The 26,451-nt window shown below is 38.5% G+C and overlaps 1 protein-coding gene across 6 annotated transcripts in view; it reads right to left on the reverse strand.

Annotated features, from left to right (window-relative positions):
* Window positions 1-26,451, reverse strand: part of WDR7 (WD repeat domain 7) — a 389,629-nt gene that overhangs the window by 105,126 nt on the left and 258,052 nt on the right. For all 6 annotated transcript variants that reach the window (XM_005586607.5, XM_005586606.5, XM_065533758.2 and 3 more), the window contains one exon: window positions 500-686. In XM_005586607.5, the coding sequence (XP_005586664.3) occupies window positions 500-686 (187 nt within the window). The remainder of the gene's footprint in view (window positions 1-499; window positions 687-26,451) is intronic.

Raw genomic sequence — 26,451 nt, forward strand, 5'->3', positions numbered from 1 at the left:
CTTGTAGAACTCTCTCGTCTTTGCTTCCCTGGATCACCGCCACCTCCTCATGGCTGGTCTTTTACTGTGTTTAAGTGAAACCTCAATGAAGTTGATTTAAAGGCTAATATGAGTGTGGAGGAGCAATTCCCCAATTTGGCCATGTATGCTGGCCATAATCATTTCTGATCAAGTATCAAGTATTTAATATATATATCATTTTCCTTATAAACTATATTACACTATTATTAGCAAGTAATACTTCATGGTATAACAAGTACAATTGGAAAACTATGTCACATCTCATTCACTGGCTCAGGGCTAAATCTCAATTGTATTAAAATTCTAGAAACATGCTTCCTTTTCATTGTCCATATTCAAAACTTCACATACGGAGACCTTTGTCTATTCTTTGTCTATTAAACATGCACAATCTCTATAGAATGATCAATAAGCCCACCAAAAAAGCCCCTAAAACAAAGAACAGTGACAAATCAAATTAACTGGGATCTGCACATACTTGGCAAGTTGTTTCTCGGCATCGGCACAAAGTTCCAGAAGCCCCATCAGAACAGCGGACACATCCATGTAAGGCTCCCAAACGGTGAACCCGCGTCCAATCAGATCAATGGCTGTTCTTCGGATAGTGCTGTGTGGAGGAAGTTTGGGGCTTGGAGGCTGTAGCAGAAGAAACGTCAGTGCCTTGCCTGAAATGACAGAATACAATGCAGAGCATTAAGGGAATTTTATTTTTGTAATCTTTTCTTTTGAAGCATACTTTCCAAATACAATCCATTTTTGATTTTTTTTAACTGAAAAAGGTTTTGAACCTCAAGACTACACAATATCTTAAATAAATGGTTTGCTCAGCCACATTCTTTGAAAAGTTAGGCTATATTATTTCATACCATATTCTAAAGTGTTTTTTTTTTTTTTTTTTTTTTTTTTTTTTTTTTTTGAGACGGAGTCTCTGCCGCCCAGACTGGAGTGCAGTGGCCGGATCTCAGCTCACTGCAAGCTCCGCCTCCCGGGTTTACGCCATTCTCCTGCCTCAGCCTCCCGAGTAGCTGGGACCACAGGCGCCCGCCACTTCGCCCGGCTAGTTTTTTGTATTTTTTAGTAGAGATGGGGTTTCACCGTGTTAGCCAGGATGGTCTCGATCTCCTGACCTCGTGATCCGCCCGTCTCGGCCTCCCAAAGTGCTGGGATTACAGGCTTGAGCCACCGCGCCCAGCCTCTAAAGTGTTTTAATTACATATTATATGTAAATGGGTATATATAATTTCAAAACATATCAATGATCTTAAATTCCAAACAATGCTTCTCCCTAACTCAGGGTTCTACAAAATGGAGATGGTTTCAAATAATGTAATACGGTATTTCTTAACCTTTCTTCTGCATCTAACACAGTTCATATGTAAAATACTCCCCCTCATAACACCTCTCATTACAGGCACATTGCAATGAAGGATGGAGAACGTAGAACACGTAGTTTGAAAAAGCTTCCCTCCCAAAGCATCTATTTTCCTCTGTATGTACTGATATAGTACAATTATGTCAAGGGTGTGGTAAGTTCTTCACATGATTTTGCTAAACATGTTAATAGTTCAGTATTATTTCTAAATCTGATGAGATGACCTAGATCTTTTTTTTTTTTTTTTTTTTGAGACGGAGTCTTGCTGTGTCTCCCAGGCTGGACTGCAGTGGCGTGATCTCGGCTCACTGCAAGCTCCGCCTCCCGGGTTCACGCCATTCTCCCGCCTCAGCCTCCCAAGTAGCTGGGACTACAGGCGCCCGCCACCACGCCCGGCTAGTTTTTTGTATTTTTAGTAGAGACGGAGTTTCACCATGTTAGCCAGGATGGTCTCGATCTCCTGACCTCGTGATCCACCCGCCTCGGCCTCCCAAAGTGCTGGGATTACAGGCTTGAGCCACCGCGCCCGGCCGAGATGACCTAGATCTTAATAATAAACAGGTATTCCTTTATGTTGAGGATGAGGCTGACAATTTGTATACTTACGTCTAATGGCTATTAAGCCACAACACTTCATCTACTTCAGAAGGCATTTTGAGATTTAAAAAAGAAAAACAGCAGGGGTTATGAAAAGCAAGTTGTAATTTAGAAGAGTTTTTGTTTGTTTGTTTTTTGAGAGAAGAAAGGAAACAGTTCCTAAGTCACAGAACAGTACAGCATACTGATTAAGAGGAACACATGCTTCAGGTTTAAGACAGGAAATTAATCATGGTTCCCTAACTCACTGGGGGCAGGCCTAGGAAGGTACTCACTGAGGCTGACTTTTCTCACACTATAGTGCTTAGTCTGAATACCTATTACACATGGCTCTTTTCTAAATGAAGAAAATGGCACATAAACTTTAGTACATCACATCCAACCAACAAAAGCATATCATAATTTTTATATTATAGTCAATTGTTAAATGAGAATGGATTGAAATGGAAAGGAAGAGAAGGGAAGAGTATTGTAAAGCCAGGATAAGAGTCAGTGGATACACTGAAAAGTAGTGATTCTGAATTTCTTCTCAGTCACGGAACCCTTCAAGAATCTGATGAAAGCCATCAGTCCTTTCCCCAGGAAACTACACACACAGTCATACCCATCAAATTCTGCAGAAGAATGTCAAGGCGGCCATAGATTGTGGGTTAACAATTCCTGCAGTTAAACTAAACAACATCCCAAAATTCATACTTCATATGTGTATTTGTAAATGTTACTCTTGTATTTAACCATATAATTATAATATATAAAGCTTCACGTTTTACTTTTGGATCAGAAAAATAATAAACTCCTTTAAAAAAGGTAACACACAGTTTTCTAGTTTCTGCCAGCACATACATGTCCTTTTATCACATGAAATGCTCCTATTTTTAAATACAAGCATTTCCCTTTTCCTCAGTAAGTCTGTCAGTTCCTTGAGGGTAGTAACTGTGTTTCACATAACCCTGCATCTTCTAAACCACCAACCACAGTGCTTTGCACACATTATTTACATAAATGAAAAACAGGTCTGCCTTTACTGTCAGAATATTTCCAATACAGCTCCCTGCCCCAGTTTGTCAGAATGATATTTCAAAATGTCTAGAAATCTACCATTTTCCTGTTTATTTTTTACTTCTTGGAAGTCGTAAGAGCTACAGAAAAACTCCAACTGCTATTCTCTGCAGACATCCTGAAACACCAGCAGCCATAGCTTCCACTCTAAGCAATAATGCTCCCTGGAGCTGCATCCTTGCTAAGTAATACCGCAAAAGGAGGTAAATCCTAAGTACAATGTTTTACAGCATTTCAGTCATCAGTTTCCTTAGTGGCACTTTACCATTTTTGTATTCGTTATAGATGGGAGCATACAGGCAACACTAGAGACCTCACTGATTCCTAAGGGCCTCTGTGTTGGGAGCTCTGGAGGAAGTTTCCTCACCACTCTGGACAATTTTGTCCTGAGAGTGAAAATACACACTAAGTGGTCGATATCTTGATATTTTCCAGCACTGTTCTGACAAAGTGGGAAGGACAGCATAGGGGAACTGATCACTTGCACTTGGATGAAATGACAGAAAAGCGTTCTCCCTTTCGGCCTCCTTTCAGAAGACCCTGGCTCTACAAGGGCCACAAGAGTGCCTGCTGCTCCTCTGTCAAGCATGGCCTCACTGCGAGAATGCGTGGCTCAGCAGAAAACACAGGGTCTCTAGAGCACCACCGTACCTTCTCTTAAATCATTTTCTATTTCACTCAACGATCTCATAAGTAAAATTCCCCTACAGCATCTCTCCTTCTTTAGTTCAAATTATAGTCTCCAAGTAACATAAAGATCCCTATGGTTTTGGCAGGGCAGTTTTTACAGCTCTGGCAGGCCACGTGAGGGCATTAAAAGCAGAGAGGAAAATGGGCTACTCTACACACAAATTTCAAATCTACTGGTAGGAATATGATGTTTTCTCTTTTTCAGGGAGCTGTTTTGGAATTACGAAGATGTACAAATGTTAAAACTCCCTATCTATTTCGGACAACTTTTCCCAAACAAAACATGTAAATAACAGTATGAAAAAGGATTTTCAAGTTAAACCTTTAGATTTCTAGCCCTGGTGATTAATAGGAAGCATATTACTTTTCTGCTACTAGCAGTAATGACAATGATGTTCTGAAGGAATAATCTGGGATGCCTATGACTTCAAACTTCTTAATAATCTATTTTTTATACTAATATTAAGAAACCAGCCTTTAAAAAATATTATATAATAGAAAGATATAGAAAAATTTATTCCTTTCTTAACTTTTATTGTATCCTCTAATTTAGGGATTTTCTACTTTATAATTACATATGACATAGGTTCTCTCAACATGGATCAAAGAGGATCAAATGCTGAAATCAAGATAATGATAGTGTCTTCCCTCTTGATAAAGTCTTAAGACAGAATTTCATGAATTTTGCCTCCCATAATTTTTCTTAACTGGTTGGTATTGAGTAAAAATTGTATATTTTAATCTGTATAAGATAGAATCTAACTTTGTAGAAAATAAATATTTCCTTATTTTATATAAATGGACCACTATTCTACAGTATCTCATTGGAAAGGCAAGGTGGGGAATGATGCTACCATTGACGATTATCGCCAATCCCTTCTTCTTAAAGGTTCTCCAGTGACGGTTTTAAAAAGTTCAGCTAACTGGCCTGGCATTCAGTCAAGGATTTTCGCATTTGGTGCCAACCCATCAACTCAAATATTCATGTAATACCTGTGAATTGCATATTGCTACACTCTACTATGTGCTAGGAAAAAAAGGGAGAATAAGACTCAGTTCTTTCCACTAAGGAAATTCCATCTAATTCAGGAGCAGGAGCAAACAGGCAATTTAAATATATTGGGAATTGTGTTATAATTTTTATAAGCACAAGATAACAAGACAGAGCTTAACAGAGGCACTTAGCCTCATCTTGGGGGGTACAAGAAGGTTTCCAGAGGAAGGTGATCTTTATGCCACAACCTTAAAAATAAGTAGGAATTAGCCACTTAAAGGAGAAGGGAAAGAAAACATTCCAGGCAGAGGAAAGAGCATATGTAAAGACCAGGAAATAAGAGAGAACATGGCAAGATCACAGGGTTACATGTAGTACAGCATGGCTAGAAACTGTGTGTACGTATGGTTGGGGAAAGGGTAAATGGGTGAAGGGGAGAAGAGGGCAGGGGGGATGAAGTATAACAGTGAAACAAAAGGCAAGACAGGTTATTACAGCTCCAGGACAAAGGGCCCTATACGCCATGCTAAGGAGTTTGTTTATTCCGGTGATAAGAAGAAACCATTACAAAGTTTTAAGCAAAGGAGAGATTTGATCACATTTTGTTTTAAAAAGATCAATATTTGAGGTGTCATGTGATTAGAAAAGGGCAAGTGCCGGCCGGGCGCGGTGGCTCATGCCTGTAATCCCAGCACTTTGGGAGGCCGAGGTGGGTGGATCATGAGGTCAGGAGATCAAGACCATCCTGGCTAACATGGTGAAACCCTGTCTCTATTAAAAATACAAAAAAATTAGCCGGGTGTGGTGGCGGGCACCTGTAGTCCCAGCTACTTGGGAGATTGAGGCAGGAGAATGGCGTGAACCCAGCAGGTGGAGCATGCAGTGAGCTGAGATCGCGTCACTGCACTCCAGCCAGGGCAACAGAGCAACAGAGGAAGACTCCGTCTCAAAAAAAAAAAAAAAAAAAAAAAAAGACAAGAAAAGAAAAGAGCAAGTGCCCTTTTTATTCTGATCTTCTCATCCCCAGTCAAATGGGATTAATTAGAATCAAAGAATTTCTGAATGGAAAGACCTTTAGAAAAATCTGGTATATTTCTATGTTCTATGAGATAACAGAACCATAGAGGACAAGTGGTTAGGTGTAGCTCTGGGTAAGGAGTTGAGTCTCTGTGGCCCCGACAATGTGTAATAACCAGTATACAACTTATATCTTTGCGACCATGTTGTATTCATGACACTACCAACTATGGATTCAGAACTATATCTACAACCAATCTCAAGTCCACTTTCTCCTCCTTCTGAAATAATTTCAGCTGCTGTTACGAGCATCTCCCCAAAACAGAAGATTAAGTAATGTTTTATCTTTTCTTAAACAATGAGTTTTTGTCACTGAAGCAACACATAACAATACCAAGGTTCCTGTAATTGTCTTCGCTCTAACTTAGTTGCATCATGGCCACAAAATGGTTAATTCCACATCCAGCACAGCATCCACTTCCCAGGCAGGAAGTGGGAGAAGGGTGAAGGACAAAAGGACATGTGTCAGTTAAGTCTAGCTCCTTTTAAAGTCTAATTACATATTTCATTGGCCAGAATTATACCATATAATAATTCCCTACTTTCAAGGGAGCATGGGAAATGCAGTCTGTCAGCTGGACATATTGCCACTTTCAACAAAACTGAGGCTTTGTGACCTGGAAGGGAAGAATTGTACGGGGTAGGTAGCTACCAATTTCTACTGCATCTTCCCTGCTTATGTTAGAATGAAATTCTTCCTTTTAATATGGCAATTACTGTGCACACACTGAACAAACACAAATATACTCTCTTTTGGCGTTTATTCTATTGCTTAAAGCTATTTTTATTTATTTACTAATTTACCTTTCATACTTGCTAAATAGGTAAGTTCCTTGGGCCAAATGAGATTCAAGAAAAATACTTTTATGTTAGGCCTAAGGCTTAGCACAGTGCTTTCTACTCAATAAGAACTTAATATATAATTGTTGCTTTGGTAAATGTTGAAAATTACTTTATACCATATGTGCCTAGCACGGTCAAAATTATGCACAGGTCAGAAATTTCCAAGAGTCTGCTACAAACTTGTTTTGAACAATGGCAAAGTTTCCACAGTTATATGGTGAAATATGAAAAATATAAACAATGTACTAAGTCTTTTTTCTAAAGTTATATTTATTCAATGTAAAGGAATGCTTATTCTGAGATACGGTCTTACTATTTTGGTGAGGTTATATTCTTACTACTGTTTTTGGTGAATATATTTTTTTAATAGAGTGGTATTCTCTAATGTTTATAAAAAACAAAATTAAAAAATTGAAATAGTACTAATAAATGCCGTCATATTTTATTTTTAGAAATTGTACTGGTCCATGATATCCAAAAGACTGGAAATCATTGCCATTTGTAATAAATGTACTGTCCTGGGGGAACTAAAGGGCACCTTCTCTATATAAGTAACACAAGCACAAAGACCTTTTACTAGTCACTGACTCTTGATTGAGAATGTCAAGAGACTCCTAACTCAACTTGTTGCAGGGTGGGATTCAGCATTATTCATGTCAATCTGGGGCCATCTTCAAGATTAAGTTATCAAATTATTCGTGTTTCTTACCTATAAGCTAGGTGAGCAGTAGAGATACTGCAGCAGCTTTATAGTGAGAATTTAGTGTGTAACATCTCAGCACCACCCCTGTATGTCTGGCCAAATGCACAAATAAACTACTGAAATGCAGACAGACTCAGAACACTAGAGAACAAATCAAAATGAAACAAAATCCTTTAAAAAGCAGAAAACACTTAAAATCCAGCAATGGATACATCACAATGAACTTAGACCCTCTGGCTGTTGAGAAATGAATTCTGTTGTTATGTCGTCAAGAATAATAATAGCTCATATTTTAATGCTATTAATTCATATCAAATTTTTAACTTTCTTAAGAGTCCCAACTTTAATCGTACTTTTTTTTTTTTAAAGGTGCTATGAGGTGATATGAAAGAGCAAAGTTGCAAGAAAATATTTACACTTTGCTGTAACAGCAAAATGCTAAAAAGAAGAAAAGGATTGGGGCAAAGAGAGCAAAATAAAGCCTATGTAAGCTGCGGTTAAACAGATGACAATATTATACTATGGGTAACTTGTTGCTCTGGCAAGATGAATATTGTTCAATCATGAGCTGACCAATGACAAATGCCAATGTTGAAAACTTTTGTAGTATCTGGCTATGTATGATGGTCAGTCCTGTTAAAAGCTGTAACACACACCCACACACATGCATGCACACACATTTGTTCTCTCTTATTAGAATAGCTTAATGAATTTCTTTTTTGGAACATTTATTTATCCTTATCACAAAGCACAGACTCAATTTATTAACACACCCTACATTTATTGAATGCCTGTTATAGGAAAACACATCATTAACTATAAAGAAACATAGTTACATATTTTTATAAGCATCACGTATCATTTTTAGCATAATTTGTTTGATAAATAACACTTTCATATTGCTATTTCACTTTTTTCCTCTCTTATATTTCTAGAACAAGGGTAGGGACTGCACCTGATAGTAGTACCTTCAGTTCACAGCACAGACACAACAACAGACACACAGAACACGGACTTTTTTTTTTTGAGATGGACTGTCACCCTGTCACCCAGCCTGGAGTGCAATGGCGCGATCTCAGCTCACTGCAACCTCCGCCTCCCGGGTTCAACGGATTCTCCTGTCTCAGACTCCCAAGTAGCTGGGATTACAGGCATGTGCCACCATGCCTGGCTAATTTTTTGTATCTTTAGTAGAGACAGGGTTTCATCATGTTGGCCAGGCTGGTCTCGAACTCCTGACCTCGTGATCCGCCTGCCTCAGCCTCCCAAAGTACTGGGATTACAAGCATGAGCCACCACGCCTGGCTAATTTTTGGTATATTTAGTAGAGATGGGGTTTCGCATGTTGGCCCGGCTGATCTTGAACTCCTGACCTTGTGATCTACCTGCCTCCGGCCTCCCAAACAGAACACGGACTTCTTTTAATCACTAGAATTATTTTATTCATTTAAAACACATATACGCAGAGTAAACTGCCAGTGGGTATACTAATAGAATACCAGAGGTGCCTCACACCTTTATTTTCTTATAACCACAGATGCAACCAAGACATTAATCATGCAGATTTTTAAAAAAATAGTTTCTATTTGTACAGAAAAGGCACAGAATAATTAAGGATTTTTAAAGTTGTAAAAAACTAGTGACATTGTTTCCAGTCTTCCATTTGTAATTTTTATTTCCTTTTTAAAATTTCTGTCTAACTTCTGGATTAAGAAAATGTGGCACATATACACCAGGGAATACTATGCAGCCATAAAAAAGGGTGAGTTCATGTCCTTTGTAGGGATATGGATGAAGCTGGAAACCATCATTCTGAGCAAACTGTCACAAGGACAGAAAACCAAACACCACATGTTCTCACTCATAGGTGAGAATTGCATAATGAGAACACTTGGACACAGGGTGGGGAGCATCACACACCAGGACCTGTTGTGGGGTGGGGGAAGTGGGGAGAGAGAGCATTAGGAGATATACCTAATGTAAATGGTGAGTTAATGGGTACAGCCCACCAACATGGCACACGTATACCTGTGTAACAAACCTGCACGTTGTGCACATGTACCCTAGAACTTAAAGTATAATAATAATAAAAATGGTTTAAGTTTTCCCTTGATGCTTCCCTTAAACCCGAAGACCTCATAGGAATCTGTGGTTACCTGCAGGAAGTTTCTAGAACCAGCTATCATAAGCCCTCATAAACCGCCGGTACACCCATTAGAAAACAGTGACAGGCAGTGGATTACTGAGGAGGCTGACAGGGAAATGTGGACAGATGGCACATAGGAAGCAGGAGGGGAGAAGCCCTCCACGATGAAGGGTCCTTTGCTAAAGGCAAGGGAACTTGGATTGAATGGCAACCAATGCTAACGGAAGACCATTGGCCAGAGAGAGGAGCTTTTAGGATTAGAAATTAAAACAGAGTCAAACCATGTTTATTAGGGAGAATAACATTTTCTTACTAGAATTATTACAAAACCAGAGAGTTTTAGAGAATTTTTCAGACACCCAAGGGATAATTCATGACTATTACTGCTGTCTGCTGGTAGGAAACACAAATAATTACTTTCTCAAGCTTTGGTCACTCTTAGGCTAGTCAACTGGCCTAGTTAAGACAATTTCATTCCTCATACTTAAAAGGAAATCATGAATGAAGAAATAGCCACTGCCGGTTGCTGGATCTGAATAGTGAAGAAGGGGGAAAAGATCATATTTAAAAAATACTTTAATTAATAGCTCAATTACAACCAAATTCCTATGGGAGAACATATTATATGCACTTTAAACCAAATGAATTTATGATGATTTATGCCATTACAATGAGTGCAAAATGAATTAATAATGATTGGCCACTTATTTCAAAGTGTAACCAAGTGAATGAAGCCTTTTCTCACTTGCTAACGTCCATCAAAGAACAAGGATGGCAGAGTGCCATCCAGAATTCTATTCCTTTGCTTTATACACATCTTGACTTAATAAAAAATAATTCCAAGATGCCCATTATTTTTGAATATGGAATAATTAAGAAACATTTCTATAACTAGAAGCTTTGTGTTAATGCAATTATTAAAAATTGCTTTCAAACTTTTTATATCCTGTACTGCATAAAAATAAGTCATTTCTTTTAATAGAAAGCATAAAATAACTGTTAAATTAAGAAATTAATAAAAATATTTTAAATTCATTAACATCAGTTTAATCAAAATAGTCTTCAAAGTAGTTAGCTATTTCCTGTCCTATAATCAGAAGAGTATAAAATCCAAATTCTCTTTGATTTAAAGCACTTTTTTCTTATCTACTGAATTTCAAATTAACTAAGTTGTGTCATGTAGGGAAATGTAATCTCATTTTGCTTTCGGTATAATGTATTTTGGATGGCAGACCAAAATAGGAGATTGTCTTAGCTTCCTATAAATAAGCAAAAGGATGCTACATAATGCATGTAGCCTTCTACCTAGGGAAGGTAAAACGTGCTGATTGTTTGACGGTCAGGGCACCAGCAATAAAGAAGTAAATAACAGAAACAGATGTTTATGAGGTCAAAGAGGTGGGTGTTAAAAAAATCCATTAATCTACTAAATCTTTAATTGAATAGTCCGAACACTTCTATATCCCCTTCCCAAAAGAGGGAGGACTATTGAATGGCATGAGTGAAAGAAATGGAGGGAGGGAGGGAAGGAGGGAGGGAGACAGACAAGAGAACAGCCGGGTTTCAGTTCTAGCTTGAGCACCTATTAGCTGAATGATCCTATTATTCATTTAGTATTTACTGACTGCCTGCTGTGTACCAGGCCCTATTTTAAGTGCAGATTTACAAAAGTCTATGCTCTTCTGAAGCTTACTTTCTAGTCGGGACATACAAACCAAATAAACAAATATATCAAGTGGCACTAAGTACTGTGAAGGAAAATAAAGCAGAGTAAGATCCTGGAAAGTGACAGACAGGGAAGGACTCTGCAGAAGGTGACATTTGAACAAAGACTTGAGTGAGATGAAAGAGAACCATGTGAGTATCTGTGAGAGAAGCACGAAGGGCCCTGAGGCAGGAGCCTGCCTGGGATCTCTGAGGGACAGCAAAACATCCAGTGTGGCCGGATAGCAGTGAACAAGGCAGAGACTGGTAGGACATGAAGTCACAGAGGTAGCTGTGGGATGGATCATGCTGGGTCTTGTAAATGTGGGGTTTTATTCTAAGTGCCATGAGAAACTTGTGGAAGGTTATGTGGAGGGCAGCGATGCAGACTGCTTTCAACTTGAAAGCAGCTGGGTCCTGTGTACGGAATAGACTGTAGTGGGGCAAGAGTAAAATTAGGGAGGCCTACTGAGAGGCTCCCAGTGGCTCAGGCAAGACAGAATGCTGGGCTGGACTATAACAGTAGTCATGGAGTAGTGAGAACTGTCCGAATTGTGGATTTTTAATTTTATTGTTTTGGGACAGGGTCTCACTTTGTCACCGAGGCTGCAGTGCAGTGGTGCGATCACAGCTCACTGTAGCCTATACCTCCCGGGACTCACATGATCCTCCCACCTTAGCTTCCTGAGTACCTGGGACTAAAGGTGCACACCACCACACCCGGCTAACGTTTATTTTTTTGTAGAGATGGGGTCTCACTCTGTTGCCAGGCTGGCCTCAAACTCCTGGGCTTGAGTGATCCTCCCCCCTAAGCCTCCCAAAGTGCTCGGATTACAGTCATGAGTCACTGTTTCTGGTCTGAATTCTAGATTAAAAACATTTTTTTTTTTAAAGATAGAGTGGACAGGATTAACTTAGGGATTAGATGTAGTCACGACAGAAAGAGAGGAAGTATGATTCCAAAAAATTGAACATAAACAATTAGGTGAATGGTGGTGACATTTAGTAAAACAATAAGAGAGAAGAAGAGTTTCTTTTTGTTGTTGTTTTGAAGCAAGGGACAGTTATCCAAAGTTTAGTTTTGGGACATTTCAAACTTTAGATACACATCAAACATTTAAGGGTGGGTGTCCGCTAAGTCACTGGATACACAAATCTGGAGACCAATATAGAAACCAGCACTAGAATTAAAATGAGGCTGGGTACAGTGGCTCATGCTTGTAATCCCAGCTGTCAGGCCTCTGAGCCCAAGCCAAGCCATCGCATCCCCTGTGACTTGCACCTATACGCCCAGATGGCCTGAAGTAACTGAAGAATCACAAAAGAAGTACAAATGCCCTGCCTCGCCTTAACTGATGACATTCTCCACAAAAGAAGTGAAAATGGTCGGTCCTTGCCTTAAGCGATGACATTATCTTGTGAAATTCCTTTTCCTGGCTCATCCTGGCTCAAAAAGCTCCCCCACTGAGCAGCTTGTGACCCCCACTCCTGCCCGCCAGAGAGCAACCCCCCTTTGACTGTAATTTTCCTTTACCTACCCAAATCCTATAAAACAGCCCCACCCTTATCTCCCTTCGCTGACTCTTTTCGGACTCAGCCCACCTGCACCCAGGTGAAATAAATAGCCATGTTGCTCACACAAAGCCTGTTTGGTGGTCCCTTCACACAGACGGACGTGCATGCCACCAGCACTTCAAGAGCCTGAGGTGAGAGGATCGTTTGAGCTCAGGCAAACAAGACCAGCCTGGGCAACAAAGTGAGACCCTGTCTCTACAAAAAATTCTTTAAAAAAATTAGGCATGGTGTGTGTACCTGCAGTCCCAGCTACCTGGGAGGCTGAGGTAAGAGGATCCCTTGAGCCCAGGAGGTAGAGGCTACAGTGAGCTATGATCGCACCACTGCACTCCAGCCTGGGTGACAGAGTGAGACCGTTTCAAAAAAAAAAAAAAAATTAAAATTAAAAAAATACATGTACAGATGACTCAGAGGCCATGGAACTGGATGTGATACCTAGAGAATTAATGTAGATACTGAAGAACTTCTATAGGTTGAAAAGCAATGTCAAGACTGAGTACAAGTGGCCAATGAGGTGGCTGAAAAGCAGGAGATGATGTCACTGAAACCAAGTGAAGAAAGTGTCAAGGTTTAACATAGCTGGAATTATCATATGCTACCCAGAGCCTGAGACAAGGGCTGAGAATCACTTATTGGATTTGGCAATTTAGAAGCCACTGGTTACCTCATGAAAAGATTTTAGTGGATTGAAAGGCAGGAAAACCTGGTTGAAGCAAATTCAGGAAAGAATGGTAGCTGAGAAAGCAGACAAGGTAAATTTAGTCAGAGATGTACATAATTATACAGCTCTCCTGTGACAATGATTTCTTATGGCTACTGACAATTTGGTGTCATATATATCTCTCTCTCTCTCCAGTGAGCTCAATTCAGAGATCGCTCATTAATAATGATGTTAATCTTGGTGTTCATGTAACCTTCCATAGCAAGAGAACGGTAGATGAAATGGGTCTGAGTGTCTCTGGTTTATGTGACACGGATTTCTCACTAAAAATAAAGTAGCAGTCCATGTTCTATCCATTGCTTCTACCAGCCTCCTCTGGGCCTGATCGCCTCCAGGAATCAACCAATCAGAGTGAGTCTCTGGCCTTCCCAGGGATAAAACTCACCTAACACTCCAGCTTCACTCACTCACTTCTGATTTCTACAGGAATGCATCTTCACCCTTTCTGGTCGCCCATACACCATTAAACATCCGTGAAGGGGGGCTTGCCAAATAGATTCCAGGGTTCTGATGGTGTCGATGTATCTCCCCAAAGTAATTAACTTACCACTCAGTCAAAGGCTCATGCTCAGTTTTTTATCCATTTGCACTAACGTAGAGAGTTAAGAATTAAAGTATTATTAAACAGTACATAAAACCCAAACAATGACATTCTCCAAAGAAATGCCATTAATGTCAACCAAAAATATGGCAAGAAACTGAAAAGAAGTATTTCATTATAACTTCATAATTGTCTCTTCTTTTAAATAAGTCACATAAGCTAATTAAGTAAGCTATCATTACAAGATAAATCTCAAAGTAATTTTATAGGTAGTCCAGTGGAGATTAAAATCATATGAAAAATTACTTGACCTCTTTTCTAATAACCACAGAAAGGATTCAACTGGAACAAGGAATTGCTGAGTGTTAACCCTTTAGGAATACATACTCAAAGGCCCCAGATAAGTATGCCTTTGGTGGACACTAAATACTCAGTACACTGTGATATGGATACTAGAGTAAGTGTAGGAGAAATAAATTCAGAATTGTTTTACATGTTGGTAAATTGACAAATACTGACATTCTCAATACAAGCACTTTAAATGTTTCCTTTCCACACATTTATTTTATTGAAATTGAGTAAGGGGGAAAAAAGATGAGCAAACAAAAGTCACTCTGCTGCCCGTTTCTCAGTCTGGACATCTTTGTTTAAGCTTTGACTTGGCTTAAATGAACGAATTAATATTGACAAAAACATCAACTAAGCTAATGAGTTGTTAGTTAAGGCAATAAACATGTCACATTAGAGTCAGCGCAGTAAAGAGGTAATTAGCCCTGGAAAAGCCCTGCTGATTGGAGCTGTTGAGATCCTCTGCTCTTAACCTTTGAGTCCATTATCTAACCCAGGAGTGGTGGCTATGTTAATGGGAACTTGCCAGTAAACAGCAGCCTGACTATAGGCAGCAAGCCTGCACTCAGAATTCTGGGATGAAAGGGGTGCTGGTGTGTTTACAAGACAGCCCTCAACAAAGCTCCATGAAAATCTGCAACAGGGCTCTTTCTGGAAGCTGTGTCAATGTCAAACAAAGACAGAAGGCAAATATATTTCCAAAGAAATATTTTTTAACAAAAGGATACACAGTAATTTTTAAGTAACAGAAAATGACAAAGGAAAAGTCACGTCAATCACAAAATACTCTCCCTTCTACAAATAAGGATGCGCTGATCCTTTCAAGATAAAGCACAAGATACTATAATAGGAATTCTCAAGTATCTGAGCTATAGAAGAGAAACTGAAATGACAGACAATTAAAAATCTTGGATAATTTACATTCATTTAAGACAAAAAAGAAGCATAACATGATACTGCACTTCTATGTTTATTGAGATTACCCTTTAGAGCAGCTTGCTTTATGAAATCTGGGTGTTTTTGGAACGTCTCACTAATTTTACTGTTTTGGCTTTTAGGACAATTACAACCAGCATTTCAGAGTCTATGTTGAAAAAAAATTAAATGCTTGGAGAAAAATCACAAATAGCCAGACAAAAATCTATATAGGAGTTAAAAGATACCATATCATATGACTAAAACTTCCATTCTCTACATTAGCGGGCCATTTCTGAAACAGAGTGAAAGACCACATTGGAGAGTACCATTTGAGTTTGCATAATCTTCATATCAACTTCCCCCAAAATTATCAAATACATGCTAAGTTTTTACATTGCTTCTACTATCATATATTCATATCTATAGAAGCTACTAACATGTATGATAGACTGAGATTACATTATCAAGAAATATTTATTTTTTCTTTGGAACTTGTTTATCTTTTGAGCTTAAACAAACATGTCATGAATTTATAACACTACAATCCTGTTCACTTTTGAACATTTTAATACTTTTATGCAATTTTCTTTTATAAAGGAAGAAAATATTCCATCCTACATTTGTTATTATTTATGTTTGAAGAAAGAAATTGTCAGATATGCAGCTGTTGCTGCTACTGCCATGTACATACATATGGTAGGGTGTGTGTGTGTGTCTGGATGTTAAAGGGGGAGAAACAATGGGACATTTACTATACAATAAATCAATATGTGCTATCTTTTTTCAGGCTGAGTAATTTCAAAAGGGACAGGAAGCAATTAGTTGCCTCACACCTTATTGGCTAGTGTATGGTTTTAATATTTTCTAAATTTTCCCTCAAATACAGCTCCTCTTTTATTAAATTTCCAAAATAGCAGCAAATGGCTTAGTTTTCATTAGTTAATTGTTCTATATAATCAAATTTAGACTGAAAAGCACTATAACACCATCTTCATTTTTAATAAAAGGTGAGAGAATACTGTAAACCAAAATAAGAAATAGTAATATATTTTTGTTATTCTATTGTCATTGACAGATAAGCATAACCTAAAATAACATAATACAGCATTCACTTCTTATGTTATATATAAAAATATATAAAAATGTCCGAATACTTCAGAATTCTCTAGGAGCAATAAAGAAAAATAAGGCCGTCAAAATATTTTTCAGACTTTACAATTATGTATGAGTTTAACTTGCTATAATTATTTCTATAGTAATTTCATGTCTAGGCAGTATATCATAGAACAATATCTTTTCCTTTACTCTAACATACCTGAAGAATATGACATTACCAAACCATGTTTTAAAATGGCAAAATGTTCCAAAACTGGAGGGAGTATAATTTTAAAAGTCCTCCAGATGATCCAGATATATTCCCTCACTCCACATCTTGCCCCTGCCCCTTTCCACATAGGAGCCAAATGCTACCCTTCTTTCTCTCTCCAGTGACTAAAAATTTATGGATGGTAGGAGAGAGCTATTAAGACCTGGGTTCTAATCCCAAGCTTAATATTTGGTAACTGCTTGATCTGGGGTAACAAACTGGGTATAAGTTTCCTCATTCAATGAGATAAAATGAGACAGAGGTAAGACCTATTCTTGAGCTGACAGGAGTAAAAATAACACAGGGTAGCCTCTTGATATATCATATGCCTCTCCCTCCATACTCCTGTATATATGTACAGATAAACGGTTCCTTAGTTACTTTCTTCAATCACAGACATTTATCTGGAAATCAGACTTGAAAATGGACTATTTTTTAAAAAGGAAAACTTACTGGACTCCAATCCTTTAAAAATACTATAAAGCATGTTATCAAACTAAGAAAAAATAGTGCAACGATTAAATGATGGGAAGGAAAGACAGAAGAAAGGAAAATTTATTTGCTGACTGACTGGTAGGTGGCAGTCCACTTAGTAGGTCCTGTGCTGGGTGTTTACGTGTAGTATTTCATTCATTTCTGAAAACAGACTTGTGAGGGAGATGAGACTAGTTTCAATTTTGAATATGAGAAAAATTACTTCTCAAAAACCTTCAATAACTTATTCTAGATTATACTGTTTGAATTGCCAAAATAAGGTTGACCTGACTTGACAGCCTCTGATTATATTATATACAATACTTGTTTAAAAGTAATAGTCTATGTCATATTCCACATTTAGGATGCTCTCTGGAAAGGAATTTTATGTTTAATATTGCAAAGGAAATACACCATACTGTTTTCTCCAGATGATCCCAGCAATATAAACTGGGTTCGTAATCAAAGAAGTGCTGAATCATTTTAACATGTGTGAAAAGTGAAAAGCCTGACTGGCAGAGTTTCCCAAGGATGGCAGAAATTAATCTGAATGATCAACATATATTAGCACATAAAAATAAGTCAGAGAAAGGCAAACAAATATTCCAAAAACTGGCTTCCCAACCTTTGCCCTGTTAACTCTGGCCTAGTTAAATAGAGCTAGCAATGCTATTTTTCTTCCTCTCAAAGCCTGTGGAAGGTGAATCAAATGTGAAAGCAAGATCAATTCTGTTCTAAGACAGTAAATGAGCTTAAGATCAGACCTGTTTCAGTTTATGGAGAGAATCTAACTATACGAGCTTAAATGCATGTTTATAGAACTACATTACAGAGGCAGAAGAAAAGAGAATACACTCCTGCCTGCACTGACAAACAAATGTTATGGCTATTGATAGTGCCAAAAAGCCATTCAGTCCCACCTACCACATCCGCGTACAGAGCTGCTATGTTCTGCATGTTTGTAGCCTCCCAAAATCATATGTTGAAACGTAACCCCTAAGGTGATGGTATTAAGAAGTGGCAGTCCTGGGCACTAATGAGATTAGGGCCTTTATAAAAGAAGCCTGAGGGAGCTTGTTCACCCTTTCCACCACGTGGGGACTCTCAGGAAGAAGGCACCATTGATGAGGAACGGGCCCTCACCAGATACTGGATCCACTAGAGCCTTCACCTTGGACTTTCTAGCCTTCAGAACTGCTGAGCAATACATTCCGGTTTTGTAATAAATTACCGAGCCTAAGGTATTTTGTTATAGCAGTCCAAGTAGACGAAGATAATAGCTAAAGATTACGACAAAATATTTTCATGCCTATTTTATAAAAGTCAAGAGCTAGAAGGATACAACCTTATTAGGCAGATCCGAAAATTAAACCTCAAAGAGGTTATTGTGATTTACTCCACACTAAAGAGCCAAGCATCACGGCACGTCCAGAATCCAAAGCTCCTGTCTCAAAAACCAGCATTCCCTCTACGGTAAGAGAAGGCGTCCATAAGAAGTGAGGTTCAAAGTTATTGTCGTTATAACTGTTACCATTTTAACCGTTTTGATCACAAGCATACCCCAATGCTTAACATACTCTCTGGCACTGAGGAAGCACTCAAAAATATTTGTTGAAGGAAAGAATTTGATTCACACTTCACTGTCCATATTTTAAGCATCTTTCAAGGTCTCAGTTCAGTTTTACTTTATTTACCAAAACAAAGGAAACAGATGGTCACCCCAGCTATTTTGTTCTTGAATCTCTGTAGCACATCTTTATACCATTAAAAAACACACAGACTTGGAAAGCTGTGTGAAAAAGAATCTTACAGATAATCTGGCCCAGAGGCTTCTAACCCTGGTTGGTATTGAGAATCACCTGATGAGCTTAATGAAAACACAAATTCTTAGCTCCACTGCAGACCTAGAGATGCAGAACACAATCCAGTGGCGTGAAGTTCACTATTCTGTGTGACAGCCAGTGCCAATCTTAGACTTTTTTCATTACGTAAAATGCAAAGATAAGAAAGAAGTGTAGACCGGGCATGCTCATGCCTGTAATCCCAGCACTTTGGGAGGCCAAGGTGAGTGGATCATCTGAGGTGAGGAGTTTGAGACCAGCCTGGCCAATATGGTGAAACCCCGTCTCTACTAAAAATATAAATTAGCTGGGTGTGGTGGCGCGCGTTTGTAATCCCAGCTACTCAGGAGGCTGAGGCAGGAGAATCACTTGAAGCTGGGAGGTGGAGGTTGCAGTGAGCCGAGATCGTGCCATTGCATTCCAGCCTGGGCAACAAGAGTGAAATTCTATCTCTCAAAAAAAAAAAAAAAAAAAAAAAAAAAAGAAAGAAAGAAAGAAAGAAAGTAAAAGAAAAAAGAAGCGTATAAACCTTGCTGTACACATCATCCAGATTCAACAACTTTGAACCCGTGGCTAATCTTGTTTCATCCACACTCCCATTTGCTTCCCCATCTTTAACGCCTTCTCTTGTCTCTTTCATGCCTTTTTTCTTTCCTTCACTTACTTACATCTGTCTCTTCCAATCATAATTCAAACATGTCTCCTAAATCGCTTCATCTACAGTTTGCCCCACCCCCTTTCTTGAAGAAATCAGTTCTTTTATCCCACAGAGTCTCCTCAAATCTGCATCCTGCTGATTACATTCCTATGACAATATTTAAAGTGTTCTTCTAACCTTTGTAGTTCCTATAAACTGGTTGAACAGATTCAGTTTGAATTAGATCTGCTATGTACTTCCATCTCAGAAGTGTACAATGCCTGGTTCTCTCTTACGGTGATATTAGGAGTGATTGCCCAGGTCCATTAATATATTAGGGTGGCCAAATGATTATATCCCATCATTCCTTCATTTATTGGCTACAATATTGTTATAAAGAAGAATTTCCTTTCATCAACCACTTGATTATGCTGAGGTACATGTGTATAAAATGTACTAATTTTCAAAATAAGTTAATTCCCTAGCATCATTCAAAAATGACAATGAGGTTTATGTGATTTTTTCCCCCAGTATCACTTTGAACTCTTGAATGAATCAAAGTAAATTTGGTAGGTTCCTATTTCAATCCACTACAGTTAGCATTGTCTTTTCATTTTGCTTATATGATAGAAATATAAATAGATAAATCGTTCCTGGATTCTCAGTCACAGTATGTGGAGGTGTTTTCACATTTTATATATATATATATATATAAAATATAGTTTCACTTTTTTTTTTTTTTTTTGAGACGGAGTCTCGCTTTGTCGCCCAGGCTGGAGTGCAGTGGCCGAATCTCAGCTCACTGCAAGCTCCGCCTCCCGGGTTTACGCCATTCTCCTGCCTCAGCCTCCCGAGTAGCTGGGACTACAGGCGCCCGCCACCTCGCCCGGCTAGTTTTTTGTATTTTTTAGTAGAGACGGGGTTTCACCATATTAGCCAGGATGGTCTCGATCTCCTGACCTCGTGATCCGCCCGTCTCGGCCTCCCAAAGTGCTGGGATTACAGGCTTGAGCCACCGTGCCCGGCCTCACATTTTATTTATATATATATATATATATATATATATAAAATATATAGTTTCAAAATAAATATAAATAAAATTTCATGTAGTTATTACTACTAAATATAAAAGATTTTCCTTGAATTGTAAGTTCTCAGGGTACATTTGCAACTCTAAATCCACTAGAATAAAAGTAGTTAGAAGCTAAGCAAAAATCCTTATCAACATCTTCTGAAAACTGTCTATAATCACGCCAGGCACAGCGGCTCATGCCTGTAATCCCAGCACTTTGGGAGGCTGAGGTGGGCAGATCACTTGAGGCCAGGAGCTCAAGACCAGCCCGGCCAACATGGAGAAACCCCATCTCTACTAAAAATACAAAAACTAGCTGGATGTGGTGGTGCATGACTGTAGTCCCAGCAACTTGGGAGGCTGAGGCACGAGAATCTCTTGAACCCAGGAGGTGGAGGTTGAGGTGAGCCAAGATGGTGCCACTGCACTCTAACCTGGACAACAGAGCAAGACTCTGTCTCAAAACAGAATAAAACAAAATAAACAAACAGAAATTGTCTATAATCATAAAGGGAAATAATATAATCTAGAAGTTCCTTATTGTTTCAGGTAAGATACTCCTTAAAATGTTAGGTTTAATTTTCTTCACCAAAGTCCTGCCTGTTTCCTACTCTCTAAGCCACACTTACCTTTCAATCTGTGGGACTATCTATCTACTTTCTTCTATGTTTGTAATGGCTTCGGGTCAATTTTTTGCCTGGAGAATATCTGCCCTAATAAGTAGCTGCGTCATTCCTTCTGTGGTTCTCTCACTGTTTTATAAAACAATTAAAAATTGTTAATGTTCTCTAGTTCATCTGGAGACGACCACACCACAATGATTCTGGCATTTTGAGGGAAGAAGCTAAAAAAAAGGTTAATTGAAATTGAGTTTGCTAAGCAAGATAATGTATTCAAACATGAACTTACACATAGTCACTTAATAATCCTAAATAAGAGCAAAAGACTCTGCACACAGATTCTTTCTTTCTGTCAGGAAGAAAGTGCATTATTTATCTTGGTTTGCACATGTGGAAAGCAGGAATGGCTGCCACTCTCCACTCTGCACATGGGCAATAATTGTAAAAACCTAATAATGTCACATAAAAAAAATCATGAGTATCTTGAAATCAAAAGGTTACAAAAACATATTGTTTCCCAAAAAGTTAGGCTATTTTTGGTACCCCAAAGTTAGGTAATTAAGTTTAAATGCAGAACATTTCTAATTAAAAACTATATTAATAGCTGAGGTTTTGAAAAATACACTGCATTAAAAATCATTACGAGGCCAGGCACAGTAGCTCACACCTGTAATCCCAGCACTTTGGGAGGCTGAGACAGGCAGATCACCTGAGGTCAGGAGTTAGAGACCAGTCTGGCTAACGTGGTGAAACCTCGTCTCTATTAAAAATACAAAAATTAGCTGGGCACAGTGGCAGGTGCCTGTAATCCCAGCTACTCGGGAGGTTGAGGCAGGAGAATCACTTGGACCCATGAGGCAGAGGTTGCAGTGAGCTGAGATCGCGCCAATGCACTCCATCCTAGGCAACAGAGCGAGACTCCATCTCAAAAAAAAAAAAAAATATTTTGAGCATTCTTACATTTAAGATAAAGAGTTCTGCAAATTTATTCATCGACTTTAAACTAAACAATGCATTAACTAAACATTGCATTAACTGCACATTAAAGGTTAAGCTGTGAGTTAGTAAATAAAAAGTTCTCTGAATAGCACATTGTAGTTTAGCTGGATTTTGAACCACAGTAAGGTGGAATTAAACGAGGTCACAACCAAATTTTTAAAATAACTTCATTTCTGGATAACAGAACAAAATGATTGCTTATCGCCAGTGAGATGGCGAGGAATCTACTTGCAGTCCATAGTACTTTTCTTGAATCTGACAGAACACCAAATCCAACTTCCACTGAAATGGAAAATCAGCTGGGTATGGTGGCTCACACCTGCAATCCCAGCACTTTGGGAGGCTAAGGAATGCGGATCACTTGAGGTTGGGAGTTTGAGACCAGCCTGGCCAACATGGGGAAACCCTGTCTCTACCAAAAATATAAAAATTAGCCAGGCATGGTGGCACAGGCCTGTAATCCCAGCTACTCGGGAGGCTAAGGCAGGAGAATCGCTTGAACCCAGGTGGCAGAGGCTGCAGTGAGCCGAGATCGCAGCACTGCACTCCAGACTGGGCGACAGGGCAAGACTCCTCAAAGTAAATAAATAAATAAATAATAAAAATAAAATGAAAAACAAATATATCAATTGGCTACTGTTTTATTAATGGATACTTACTATCCACAGCTCAACTCTCAAAAGAACAAGTAAATTTTACCACCAGAAGGAAGATTATTAAAAATAATACTGAACTAATTACAACTTCATTCATGGAATTAAAAGACCTCAGTGAAACACCATCTTTAGAAAATATCAGAAAATAAAGACAGGCCAATAAAAGATGCAAAACCTCAACGGTTGATGAGGTACTCTCTAGTATGTTTTTAGGCAAGGTTATCATTAAGTATAAAACAAAAGCAAGTAACTACCACCCAAGGCATTAATACACAATGCTGCCAACAGGCAATCACCTTGATATTTAGGCAGGCCAATATTTATTTCAGAAAGGTTCTGAAAGAAGAACCTAGTAGGTGGTGTGTCAGGACAGCAACCACGTAAGCAAATTTGAAAGAACCTGCAAAAATTTATACATTCCTAGACATGAAATGCATTTTTGAGAGAGACTGAAAAATCTGTTAATCAAAATATTTTCTATTGATACAGTGATGAGAGTCACACCTTACTTATGCTGCTGCAGTAAAAGACTGAGTCATAAGTCACTCATTACCTTTTACTTCCCTTAACATCATATTTGTCTGTCTTTTGTCCAGTTATTAACTTAAGCTCTGGCTTATGTAATTTGCTTTAATAAGCTGGGGCACTTCCAAATCCTAGCATAGTTGATAATTTACTATTAGGATGAGCCATGTGAAATAGCCAATATTTACCATCTTTGACCCTCAGAAATGGCAATTTCATATGACACAAGTTAATATTTGATACGATAGTCCTTAATACCACTACACCTGCAACACAGGCATTCAGAGAGAAAAATCACATAAGGTTTCCATCTGTGTTTACCTGGATCGCTGTAGATACATGATTTAACGGAGACACTAAATAAGAAAGACAATAACATTTCAATCTTTGTCTAGCATTTAAAAATATTATAGCTTTTAAATAAGCATGTTATATAATTATATATACATGTCCCTATATAAATGTCCACAAAGGCAAACTCTACTTTGTTGTTACCAAAATTAACTTGATTGACAAATGATAGGTTCAGCACTATGATTTCTGGGCAATGAAAGCAGCTTGAATGACACACTGCATATAACTATGTAATATTGCTATACTTTAGAAGTAGCCACATCAATATTTTAAGACTTGTGTTATTGCCCAGAACTCTTATCTTCTCAGAAGCAGAGTGGCCTGTTCCACTCAAGCCAACTATATGCAGCTCGGGAGGTCACAGAACTGACACTGGTGACATTCTGAGCAGACTGCTTTGTGATGTGACAGTCAGTCAGATAGTGGAATTTTAAATGAGCTGGAGCTTAACAAGCCTGAAACTCTTCTCTAGCGCTTAAAAGTCCGAAGAATTCTCCACTTGCCAATAGTAGTATTCGCCCTTTAAACCATGAACACAAAGACACTAGTAAATCCTCTGCTTGCTATTTTTATTCTTTCTTTACTCCCAGAATGCTGTCCCAGTGAACTGACAACCTCAGCTAAAATGGACGGCACTCCAACATTTTACAACATATAATGCAACTATGTTGCCTTTTCTATTTTGGAGAAAATACATTGACCACTGGGACTGAGGATAAGAGATTACAGGAACCATTTCTTCAGTCTGATAAAGCACCTAGTAGCAGGCTCAGAAATCCATAGCAATTAAAAGGCAAATAAAAGTTAAATATAGAATTTGTACATCTATTGTACATTATAATCAAAGATGTGATCTTGTTAACAGATCATTAATTATTCCTTATCACTAACATCCCGGTGAAGTACTAGGTAAGCGATGGGACATTACTAGGCCATTGAAATGCAAATTTGGGGACAACAGTTGCCAGCCATCATTTATCTGTAAATGCAAAATGGAGTTAGTTGTGCTTACTCTAAATAGGTAGAATTCATTTTATGAGGCATGGCCTGGTTTTCTGTTTCAAACCTACTCCATGACTATACTGCCTAGAGATCTACCAGCTATGATAAGAGTACTTCCCAGAAAGCAACAAAATGGAGAACAATTTCTTGATCGTCCTTTCAAAACTTAAGACAATTACATTATAATAACGATTCAAAAATATTTATAGAGAACATAATTGCATTATTATTTTTAAAAATTTTCATAGACATGGTCTTGCTATGCCCACACTGGTGTCAAACTCCGGGCCTCAAGCAATCCTTCGGCCTCAGCCTCCCAAAGTGCTGGGATTACAGGCATGAGCCATCACGCCTAGCCTATGATTAGCATTATAAAGAAACAAGTGGATAATAAAATGTTAGTGATGTGAAAGTTTTGATTTATGAGACTGTATTAGAATTATAACAGTAAATTATTCCTTCTAGAACAGTTAGCAATTTGTAGTATCTCAGCTCTAAATCTATTGTTTACCTACTGCTTTGCAATACTGGAGCTGGACTCTGGAAACATGTCCTTTGCCAGCTGGCAGAATGTTAAACTTCATCGATAGAGGTCAATGGAGAGATCCTGCAAGGGGAAAAACACTTCCCTTCCCAAGCTGCTGTGGATGGCCTAACCCTTGGAAAATGGCAGGCTGTGTCTATAGACCAGCTTGGACCAGACCATCAGCTCTAGCCCCCATCCCTAAAGAAACTTCCAGGTTAGCACCAAGTTGCCTCCACTCACAGGCAGCGGTAGGCCACTTTGGCCAATTTCATTATCTACAAGCCCGGTGTTCCCCTAGTAGTCACTGACTCTTTAAAGAAGTCTAATCTTAGCCTTGGAGGAGGGCCTCTCTGAGTCCTGAGCCCCTTTACTATCCACTCTTCCTCACTCTAGATGAGGTAGTAGCTGATATTTTGCACGTGGTATCTCTGGACCCCCGAGTCTCTTTTTACCTCTTTTAGTAGTTAATCATTTTCTACTAGTGAGAAGCTCTTTATATTAAACTTTCCCTGTCTAGGTAACTGATGTGGTTTCTGTTTCCTGACTGATTTACCTCCCTTCCTCTCCATCTTACTTCAAGAATCAATGGGACCCAACATTATACTAAAGTAACTGCTTTTACTTCTCTGGCTTGGAGACTACTACATAGCTTTAATAGTCTTCTAGAAAATTCTACTTTCTCTTTTCTTTACAAAATCATGAAGTAGTACAATTCAGTTACTGCAAAAGTTCTCCAAAGTGTCCATCCCATCTATTCTATAGATGACAAGATAAAATTTCTCTGATAACAGTGAAAATTTACTAAAATGCTTAAATCAAAATGCCATTAACAAATTAAATATATATATATATATTTTCACTGTTATCAGAGAAATTTTATCTTGTCATCTATAGAATAGATGGGATGGACACTTTGGAGATCTATCTATCTATCTATCTATCTATCTATCTATCTATCTATCTCCAGTGAGCTTAATTCAGAGGTCACTTATTAATCATGATGTTACTCTTATTTGCTTAAAGGAGAGAATCTACAGGTTTGGAGCATAAATCACACAGTCATCCCTTAG

Source organism: Macaca fascicularis, chromosome 18 (assembly GCF_037993035.2).
Source record: "Macaca fascicularis isolate 582-1 chromosome 18, T2T-MFA8v1.1".
Lineage (NCBI taxonomy): Eukaryota > Metazoa > Chordata > Mammalia > Primates > Cercopithecidae > Macaca > Macaca fascicularis.